Raw genomic sequence first — 11,044 nt, forward strand, 5'->3', positions numbered from 1 at the left:
AACAGAGTGTTAGGGATGTACTGTTTTTGGTTTGCAATTTTTTCCCTTGAGTTTCCTGAAAGTACCCCTCCACTGCTGCCTTGCTTTGTGTGTGTTTTTGAAAAATCTGATACCAGTCTAATTATCTTGTTGTTGTAAGTTATTTCATCTTTTTGCCTGGAGGCCATTTGGATTTTTTTTTTTTTTTAAGGATGACTGGTAAGGGGATCTTAACCCCTGACTTGGTGTTGTCAGCACCACACTCTCCCAAGTGAGCCAACCAGCCATCCCTATATAGGGATCTGAACCCGTGGCCTTGGTGTTATCAGCACCACACTCTCCCAAGTGAGCCAACCAGCCATCCCTATATAGGGATCTGAACCCGTGGCCTTGGTGTTATCAGCACCACACTCTCCCAAGTGAGCCAACCAGCCATCCCTATATAGGGATCTGAACCCGTGGCCTTGGTGTTATCAGCACCACACTCTCCCAAGTGAGCCAACCAGCCATCCCTATATAGGGATCTGAACCCGTGGCCTTGGTGTTATCAGCACCACACTCTCCCAAGTGAGCCACAGGCCAGCCCTACCATGTGGATTTTTATTTTATCTTTAAAGTCTAATAGTTTTACAAGGATATGTCTAGATGTTAATAATTTTCATTCAATTTTCCCCAATACATGGTGGGTTTTTAAATGTTCAAAATTTGGCTCTTTCTCCATATTTTTGGTCTGAAATTAGAAGAACAGAGCTGCCAGTAAACTGAGTTGAGTAGGACAGGTTGGGATTGGCACCTAAAGATCAAGAGTTCATATATTAGGCACATTAAGTTTGAGATGCTAGTTAAATATCCAAGTATTGTTGTCAAATAGGCATTTGCATATAATGCTTGAAGTTCAGGGAGTGGTCTGGCTAGAGGTAGAAATTTGGGAATCTGAGTTTCTAGGTATTGTTAAAAGCCATATGAGAATAGATACCAAGAGAGTAGGAGAAGGCAAAGAATAAAAGAGTTCCAACGAACACCCTCACATTTAGAGGAGCAACCAGCAAAGGAGATTGAGAAGGAGCCAACAGTGAGGGAGAAAGAAAGCATGGAGATTGTCTTAGAGACCAAATAAGAAAAGTATTTCAAAGACTAAGGAGGGGTTAACTGTGTCTGATGCTGCTCAAAGATCAAGAAGGTGAGAACAGAAAATTGGCCCCTGGATTTAGCACTGTGGAGGTCAGTGATCATAACAATAAGGGTTTTGGTGGCATGATGGAGGCAAAAGCTGGTGTGGATTCATAAGGAAATGTGAGAATTGAAGTCATTGAGTATAAGCAATGCTTTTGAGGAGTATCACTGTAAAGGGGAGCCAGGAAATGAGATTTTAGCTTTAGGACAAAGTAGGATCAAAAGAAGGTTGCTTTGTTTTTGAGACAGAAGAAATACCTGTTTGTATGCCAGTATGACTGATCCAGTGGAGATCCAATTGGTGATGCCAGTGAGAGAATGGGGAATTGCTGGAGCCACAGTCTTGAGTTGGTGAGAGGGGTTGGGATCTAGTGCTTAAGTGGAAGAAAGTACCAGGAGGGAAGCATTGTTCATGGCACAGGTGTTGAAGATGTCATATGGAGCTTCTGATTTCTGTTGTGTATGAGGAATCCTCTAAATTTTTTTATTTTGTGGCTGGCCGGTACTATTAAGATTTAAAAAAACAAAACTTTAGCACACAGAAAGACTTTCCATGTTCTTGCAAAGTAGATTAAGCATTGTAAAGATCTGTAAAGGTAACATAGATCCTATTAAAAATGCAAGCAGAAATAGTGTAAAAAATTTGAAAAGAATAATTGAGGGTAAGCACTAGCCCTACCAATTATTAAAACCTCTTATAAAGTTGCAGTAATTCAAGCAGCATTACTGTCAAACGAACTGTATTATTGTCATATGTATAATCAAATCAATGCACAAGATTACAACTCATAGATCAAGAAATTCAGATCAGACAGCTGGGTAGATAGGCATTCAAATCAGAGAACTAGGTAACCATCTGATAATACAATTGGGATTAAAGCTCACACTTAACATCAGAATAAGTTTTAGATGGCCAGATATTTAAATACAAGAAATAAAGCCTTAAAAATTCCAAAACAAGGGCTGGCCAGTTAGCTCAGTTGGTTAGAGTGTGGTGCTGAAAACACCAAAGTCCAGGGTTCAATCCCTATACCGGCCAGCCCTCCCCCGCCCCAATTTTTAAAAAAATTTTGAAACAGGCCATGAGAGAGTTTTTTAAAAAATAATCTCTGTGTGGGGAAGGCCTTTCTAACTATACCTCAAAAGAAATCAAAGATGCATATGTGTTTAGGGCCGGACCATACCTAACTTGGGAGAATGTGGTGCTGAAAACACCAAGACCATGGGTTCGGATCCCTATATAGGGATGGCCGGTTGGCTCACTTGGGGGAGCATGGTGCTGACAACACCAGGTCAAGGGTTAAGATCCCCTTACCAGTCATCTTTTAAAAAAAAGAAAAAAGAAAAGATGCATATGTATTTGGTGTCATTAAAAACTCCTCCATGGCAAAAAGTTGACAAATGACAAATTGGGAACACGTGTGAATATTATATCATAGAAGATAGTTGCACATATAAATTCATACAAATGGATATGAAAATATATTTATACAAGTGAATATAAAGAAACTAACAACCCAATGGAAAAATGGGCAAAGGATACGAACAGATAGTTGTCACAAAAAATTAGATACAAATATTATACACACATAAAGAGATTTAACCTCAGATTGGCAAAAAAGAAAAATTTGATTATCTACTGTGTTGTCAAGCATGTTTGGAAACACACTCTCACACTTTGCTCATGAGAATGTCCACATGAGTACATGTATTTTGCTTAAAATATTCCCTTTACTGGGGCCGGCCCGGTGGCGCACTGCTATAGTGCGCCGCTTGGGAAGCGTGGCGGCGCTCCTGCCGAGGGTTCGGATCCCACATACAGACCGGCCTCTCACTGGCTGAGCAAGGGGCGGGAGCAACACCAAGGGTTGCGATCCCGTGGTCGGTCCCGGTCCGGTACGGGCGCGACACTGAGGGTTGCGATCTGTTGCCGGTCATGAAAAAAGACAAAAAGGAAAAAAAAAAAATATTCCCTTTACTCTTGTGTGTGCAAAATGATGTGTGCACAAGGTTATTTGTTGCATTGTTATACTAGTAAAAGATTGTTAACCTAAATATTCATCAGTTGGACACAGGTAAATAACATTCTGATATATACATGGAATTTTACACAGATGTAAAAGAAAATGAACAAACCAGCAGTAAAGTAGCAGACTCTCAAGAGGGAACTGTGGGTGACTTGGGAACAGGAGTATATTTTGTACTTTTGAAGATTTTTCATAATTTATTTTTAGCTCATTCTGACTTTTTAACCTTCCTTATAATTCATATATTATATTCATCCTTGCTTGTTTTTTTCGCAACTTTGACTCTAATATTCAGGTAAACATGGCAAGCACTGCTGAAAATTTAAGTTTGTTAATCTCTTTAAACCAATTTACTGAACAATATGGAATTTTTTTTCTTCATGAAACGTAGATATAAATTATAGTTCATTCTTTTTATTGTTGCTTGGAGGAAAACCGGAGGACGATAAAGCTGTAATCCATTAATTTTGAGGGTTATCCCCCTTATTTTTCTTTCCCACTCCTTCCTTTTCCTCTTTCTCTACCTTATTTCCCCCTCTGGCTTTCTCTTCCCCCCTTTCTTCCTTTTTCTCTTCTTTTTTCCCTCTCTTTCCCTCTCCTCCTCCATATGTATAGGATGCACTTGCAGCCTTGGAAACTCCAGGAGGTGCCAGCCAACCGAGAAGGCAACTGAGTACACCACTCTCAGAAGTCATTGTCAGAAACTTGAAACTTGCTTTGGCAAATAGCTCCCGGAATGCTGCTGCTCTTTCTGCCAGCCCTCAACTGAAGGATGCCCAATCAGGGAAGGTAGAATTAGTTCTCTTATTAAAAGGAAGTTTTGATAAAACATTTTAAGCAATAATGGCTGATCTGTTTTTTAAATTTTCCATGGCCAGGAAGAAGCTCCAAAGCCACTTCAAAAGATGGTGGTATGTGTTAGTAAAAAACTCAGTAAGAAGCAGAGTGAACTAAATGGGATTGCAGCCTCTCTAGGAGCAGATTACAGGTAGTTGGCACATCTTTCTGTTTGGTGGTTATATGGCCTAGATTTATAAAGAAACCTAAAGCTACTGTGAGCATCTGCAAGGAAACATTTATTTTGCCTTTTAGGGTGTCATATCATCAACAAAATCTCTCCAATTTATTTATTTGTTTATTATTTTTTTTGTCTTTTTTCGTGTCCGGCAACGGATCGCAACCCTCAGTGTCGCGCCCGTACTGGACCGGGACCGGCAACGGGATCGCAACCCTCGGTGTTGCGCCTGCACCTCGCTCAGCCAGTGAGCGGGAACCGGTCTGTATGTGGGATCCGAACCCTCGGCAGGAGTGCTGCCGCGCTCTCAAGCGGCGCACTGTAGCAGTGCGCCACCGGGCCGGCCCTCTCCAATTTATTTTTAATTTATCACATCCTTTGAAAATACTTTCTCACATATCAAGTCACTATTATAGGTGTATTTTTTCAGGTATATTTAACAAATATTTGAGAACCTATTTTGCGCTACTCGCTATTCTAGAAACTTAGGATCCATGAATGGTCCATATAGTCTAAAGCCCGTACCGGACCGGGACCGGCAACGGGATCGCAACCCTCGGTGTTGCGCCTGCACCTCGCTCAGCCAGTGAGCGGGAACCGGTCTGTATGTGGGATCCGAACCCTCGGCAGGAGTGCTGCCGCGCTCTCAAGCGGCGCACTGTAGCAGTGCGCCACCGGGCCGGCCCTCTCCAATTTATTTTTAATTTATCACATCCTTTGAAAATACTTTCTCACATATCAAGTCACTATTATAGGTGTATTTTTTCAGGTATATTTAACAAATATTTGAGAACCTATTTTGCGCTACTCGCTATTCTAGAAACTTAGGATCCATGAATGGTCCATATAGTCTAAAAGTATCCTTGTTAGTCCATTTTCTGTTGCTTATAAAAGAATACCTGAAACTAGGTAATTTTTAAGAAAACAAATTTTATTTCTTACAGTTTTGGAGGCTGGGAATTCCAAGGTCGAGGGGGCACATCTGGTAAGGGGCTTCTCCTTGGTGGGAACTCTCTACATAGTCCTGTGGCGATGCAGGGAATCACGTGGTGAGGGCTGAGCAAGAGCACATTTTCACCTGCTTTCTTCCTTTCCTTTATAAAGCCCCCAGTCTACTCCCTGATAACCCATTAAAACATCAGTCTATTAGTCCATGAAAGGATCAACCCATTCATGGGAGGTTAGTCCTCACAATCCAGTCGCCTCCCAAAGACCCCACCTTTCAAATACCATAGTCTGATTTCCCACCCTCTTAACACTGTTACAGTGGGGATAAAGCTTCAATGAATTTTGGGGGTCATTCAAATTGTAGTACCCTGTCTTCGAGGAGTTTGTAGTCTAGTAATACATCTGGAAATGAGATTAAGCTATCTTTACTTTAGTGATTTTCATATTAGAGCCCTTCTGTGAGTAGTGCTAAGCACTCTAGCAATCCCCCTGAATTAAGATGGTGTTTTTTGATTATGTTTTAATTCATATCATTTTAAAGACTTTGGAGACCTAGATAATCAGATCTGCCCTCCACTTGACAGCCTAAGCTGGAGACAGGTCCCTGGCACAATTGGCATCAGTATCAAGGATTGGGAGACTCTTGCCTGTTCCAACCAGTCCTGAGTTGACTGTACTCTTCCACCATCTGCAGTACTATCTTTGTTGATCACATGTGTTCAGCCATTCATAGATAGCATAATGGTTGGTTTTATAAATGACAAACAGTTTGAGGAATATGAGTAGTTTCATTTTCCCCTTTGGTAAGTCTTATTTCAGTTACTTTTCTATTTGATAAAGAAATTAGGTCAGGAAAATAAAATTTATCTGTAATATTTATAAGAATCTTAGTGTTTGATGCATCTATTGTGGAATAGTGAGGATTTCTTACTTACAACTACTTATAAATATTTATATTACCTATTATGTATATTATTATATAATTACCTATTATATTTATATTGCCTATTGCCAGTTGCTGAGCATTATCTCATTTCATTCTCACAATAGCCTTGTGAGGGTGTATATATATATATATATATATATATATATATATTTGTTAGAATTGAATGCTTCCTTGGGTATTCTGTTTATATGCAGACTTCAGGTAAGACTTAAAGGGAATATATAGGATTTATATTTTTATAAGATTTATGTTGGACCTCTCAATAAAAAGAATTTTTTTGCTGATATTCCTAAATAGAATTTAACTGTCAGTTGCATTCATTTAAATTTGCATTAAATCTTTTCTTGAAATGGATTTTTCAAACTTGGTAATTGATAAAAGGGAAGAACTTTTTAATAATATGCAGGGGTTTTGGTATTTATGTGTATATAGGGTAGTTAGTTCTCAAGTGAAGTTGTCCCAGATGTTTCTTTCCATGATCTAGGACCTGACCATCTTGAAGAGATCATCTGATACTATTTCCTGCCTTCAGACAGTTAAACATCTAGGCCATATCTTCTCAACACATCAGATGCAGCATCCCCATTTTATTATAAATATTTGTGTAACATTCTCTCTACCAAAATGAAATTCACAAATGTAGCCTATTTACTTTTATAATTTTTAAAAATGAAAGTCAATATAGAGCTCTGTGATGCATAGAAGTCGAAGTTGCACAATAATAGAGGAATATATGTTCATTATGTAAATGCTTGAGCATGTCTTTATCAGAAGACAATGAAATACTAATATGTTTGCATACCTATGTAAAATTACCTCAAATGCAACAGCCACAAGGCCGAGACATGTAATGGAGACTCATACCATGAGTAGCATTTCTGTTGGTAATATGACTTTACCAAAAGCTATTCATGATTTTGCAAAGTTCCAAATTAAGCAAAGTACAGTTTTCCATCAATTTACATAGTAGTTGTATTTCCATTATATTAGTATATATTAAAGCTGCAAAAAGTACTGTGTGTTTATATGTAAAACAGGTTCTAGACTCATCTAATTATAAACAACTTTTTTTTACCTATGTGAATTTTTTGGGACATTAGAAAATCATGCAGGATATGGGATAACTATGTATGACTGTTCCCCAGAATTACTAGCATCCCTGGTCCTTACCCAGTACGTGCTAGTAGCCCCCTCCAGTGTACACATTATTGTAACAAAAATCATCCCCACAAATTTCCAAAATATCTTCTAAAGTAAAGTAACACTTTTGCTAAAGGTACTGATCTAGACCAAGGGTTGGAGGGCCAGTCATCTGTTTTTGTGAGTAAAGATTTATTGGAACACATCAGTGTCTGTTTATTTACATGTTGTCTGTGGCTGCTTTCACATACAAGGCAAGAGTTGAGTAGTTGTGAAAGAGAATGCTTGGTCTGCAAAGTCTAAAATATTTACCATCTGACCTTTTAAGAAAAAATTTGCCAATCCCTGAGCTAAATCATCTACAACCACAGACAGTCTGTTCTTGAAGGACATCTGGGGAGTAAAACTTATAGTTTCCATATTGCAGTGGAGTTGAATAGTAAACCAGATTCAGGCAAAAATACTGCTCTGTGTTTCTGAATTATCTTGATAATTTATTTGAACTTATTTAAGTAAATATAATTTACCTCAAAAGTGGAAATAGAGACAGTAGGAAAGACTGACAGCTGAATTAGGCAAGGTGTATTTTTAATGTTATTTTTATGGATACATGAGCAGTAGGAAATAGAGATGTTTATAATGTAATTTAGGAGAAAATATTACTACTTAATTTTCTTAACTGGGCTTATATAAAAGGTTTAGAGATATTTCTTATTTAGGAAATGGAAAATGTTCTAAGTGTCCAAAAGGAGAAATTTCTATTTATTTTGGTGATTTAGAAATATAATTTTTATTTCTTTTTTTTTTCCCCCCTTTTTTTGTCTTTTTTCGTGTCCGGCAATGGATCGCAACCCTCAGTGTCGCGCCCGTACCGGACCGGGACCGGCAACGGGATCGCAACCCTTGGTGCTGCACCTGCACCTCGCTCAGCCAGTGAGCGGGAACCGGTCTGTATGTGGGATCCGAACCCTCGGCGGGTTTGCGCCACCAGGCCGGCCCCTTTCTTCTCTTTGGTTTTTACTACATCTTTTGAAGGATGACATGTTTTACATTTTTTAGATTATTTTCCCAAGTCAGGAGAATACTGAATGGGAAGAATCAGGAGATCAGTGTGTGGGGCTGCTTGGTTAGCTCAGTTGGTTAGAGCATGCCCTTGTAACACAGTGATTCAGTGTCCCCATACTGGCCAGCTGCAAAAAAAAAACAAAAAACAAATAAATTTACCAGAGTTGCTAGATATCCCTTTAAAAAAAAAAAGAGCGTGGATTTTGAAACCTGGCTCTACCACTTACTGAATATCCTTGAACCAGAGTACTTATGTCCCCCAGTTCTCTTATCTGTAAAATGGATATAATAATGCCAGTGTTTTAGGGTTGTTGTGAGAAATGGATGAAATGATGTATAAAGTACATAGCCTTTTGTGGGGCATACAATGGATAGGGACTGCCAATAACTGGAGAACAGATTGGATGCTTTGCCATTTTATTAATTTAAAAATACCTTTATTTTTATCATAAAGAGATACTAATTATAAAAGAGAAAATTAAAACAATGCATAAAAGTATAAAAAAGAACATAATATTTTAAAGAGTATCCTAAACTTCTCTGCATTTATATACCTAGAGATATGCTTCTATGTGAAAAATTTGTCAAAAAAGGTAGAGCTTGTCATTTTAATGTTTTTGCTTTAGATCTGAAAGTTTTGTGAATGTCAGAATATTCTGCTCACAGTGAATAATCATCTTAAGGTTTATGTGAACATTTCTCTTATTTTTTTGTGTGTGTTGTTTCAGGTGGAGTTTTGATGAAACAGTGACTCATTTCATCTATCAAGGGCGGCCAAATGACACTAATCGAGAGTATAAATCTGTAAAAGAAAGAGGAGTACATATTGTTTCAGAGTACTGGCTTTTAGATGTAAGCAGTCTTTTTTTCCCTCCCATCTCTATTAATTGAAAATGTATACAAACTATTTCAGAGCACAGAGTCAGAGCTTCAGTCTACGTAAACAAGTTTGATGATCTTGGTTAATTATGTACATTTCATTTCTTTAGCATTAAAATAAGATCTTTATTCCCTAAACAAATCTTTAATGGGTATGCTTTCTTATTCCTTTCACTAGTTAAGAATGATACGAATGGAAATTTTATAATAATTTGAGGAGAATTAATTTAACATACCAGTACAGTTTAGAACTATGTTGTCCCTCCCTCCACCCCCGGCCCCATGGAATGTAGCTGATAACTTTGGCAAAAACACAGAAATAGAATTTCATTTTATGCTTTAGTGGATATAACATTTAAAGAGTGAGGACAATCTGTCATTTGTATGATGGGAATTTTTTAATATAAACTACTTTTTAAAATTTGATTTCCTGAACTTTTTCCATCTTTACAAAATAATGTATTGGTTGTCCTTATTCTACTTAACATCTCTTATTCACTAAGATTTTTTTCAGTTCTCCTTTTAAAGTACACCATTGTATTGCAGTGTGCCCAAGAGTATAAACATCTTCCTGAATCTCTTTATCCACATACTTATAATCCCAAAATGAGCCTGGATATCAGTGCAGTGCAAGATGATAGACTATGTAATCGTCGACTGCTGTCAGCTGGTTCTACAACAAAGGATGGTGAGGTAGGTATTATGGATACCTTTCTCTATTCCTAAGCTGAATGTATAATTGTATACAGTCATGTGCTGCCTAACGTTTCAGTCAATGATGGACTACATATATGATGGTGGTCCCATAAGATGATAATGGAACTGAAAAATTCCTATTGCCTAGTGATGTTGTAGCCATTGTAATGATGTAGCACAATACGTTACTCACATAGGAGCAATAGGCTATACCACATGACCTAGGTGTGTAGTAGGCTATACTGTCTAGGTTTGTGTAAATACACTGTGATGTTCACACAATGACAAAATCATGTAATGATGCATTTCTCAGAACATATCCGTGTTTTTAAGTAATGCATGACTGTATTGCTATGAAACCTTATACAATGGCTTGGTTTGAGAAATTGTAATTTTTCTCCTTCAATAGCCAGATCATTCGCCATTAGAAGAAAATGATATAGACAGTATCACCATCAGTAATAAAGAATCGGCACCATCAAATGAAAATGGAGGGAATGATTGTAAAGGAGGTAAAGTATTTTTTAAATTAAAAACTTTTTTTACAAATATGTCTTTTATATAGACTACTTCTTTTACATCAGATGGAAAAGTAAAATTATTTTCTGTGTTGCTAAATGCAAACAAAGCATATTTGAGAATTGATTTGAGGTTCCATGCTGATCACTAAGTGATAATTTGCAAAGTTCTAAGTGATTTAAGTGTGAAATTTGTGAAATTTATGGAACTGGGTATTTTACAGTTAGTGTCATACAGCTCTAATTCCATTAAAGGTAGGTAGAGTTGGTGATTTTTTAAAAATTTGTTCTTTGGTTCAATTCTTTTTGCTAATTTTCAAGAAGGTCTATTATATATTTTAACATATTTACATGATTTTAAAAGTACAGAAGGAGGTATGAATAGTTTCTCCCACCCGTGTTGCCCAGCCTCCCAGTGTAATTAGTTTCTTATGTATTCTTCTAGAGCTGTTGTATGCATATACAATCATAAATGTCTTTTCCTTCCTCACCTTTTAAAAGGTATAAATGGTGGACTACCATGCCTACTGTATTATACCTTGACGTTTTTATAACGATTCAACTTGGGGAGTTTCATATCAGTAGATGAGGAGCTTCTTCAGTCTTTCTTTTTAAACTTTTTTTTTTTTGTCTTTTTTTTTTTTTTTTTTTTCCGTGT

The 11,044-nt window shown here is 37.4% G+C and overlaps 2 protein-coding genes across 2 annotated transcripts in view; one reads left to right on the forward strand and one right to left on the reverse strand.

The window, feature by feature from the left end:
* The window catches only part of TOPBP1 (topoisomerase (DNA) II binding protein 1), an 84,215-nt gene that overhangs the window by 27,970 nt on the left and 45,201 nt on the right, over positions 1-11,044 (forward strand). Inside the window, exons 14-18 of the mRNA XM_008581133.1 lie at positions 3,795-3,968; positions 4,058-4,167; positions 9,022-9,145; positions 9,719-9,865; positions 10,278-10,380. Of these exons, the coding sequence (XP_008579355.1) occupies positions 3,795-3,968; positions 4,058-4,167; positions 9,022-9,145; positions 9,719-9,865; positions 10,278-10,380 (658 nt within the window). The remainder of the gene's footprint in view (positions 1-3,794; positions 3,969-4,057; positions 4,168-9,021; positions 9,146-9,718; positions 9,866-10,277; positions 10,381-11,044) is intronic.
* The window catches only part of CDV3 (CDV3 homolog (mouse)), a 110,539-nt gene that overhangs the window by 23,546 nt on the left and 75,949 nt on the right, over positions 1-11,044 (reverse strand). The gene's annotated exons all lie outside the window — the stretch shown is intronic.

This window comes from Galeopterus variegatus, unplaced genomic scaffold (genome assembly GCF_000696425.1).
Source record: "Galeopterus variegatus unplaced genomic scaffold, G_variegatus-3.0.2 Scaffold2271, whole genome shotgun sequence".
Taxonomy (NCBI): domain Eukaryota; kingdom Metazoa; phylum Chordata; class Mammalia; order Dermoptera; family Cynocephalidae; genus Galeopterus; species Galeopterus variegatus.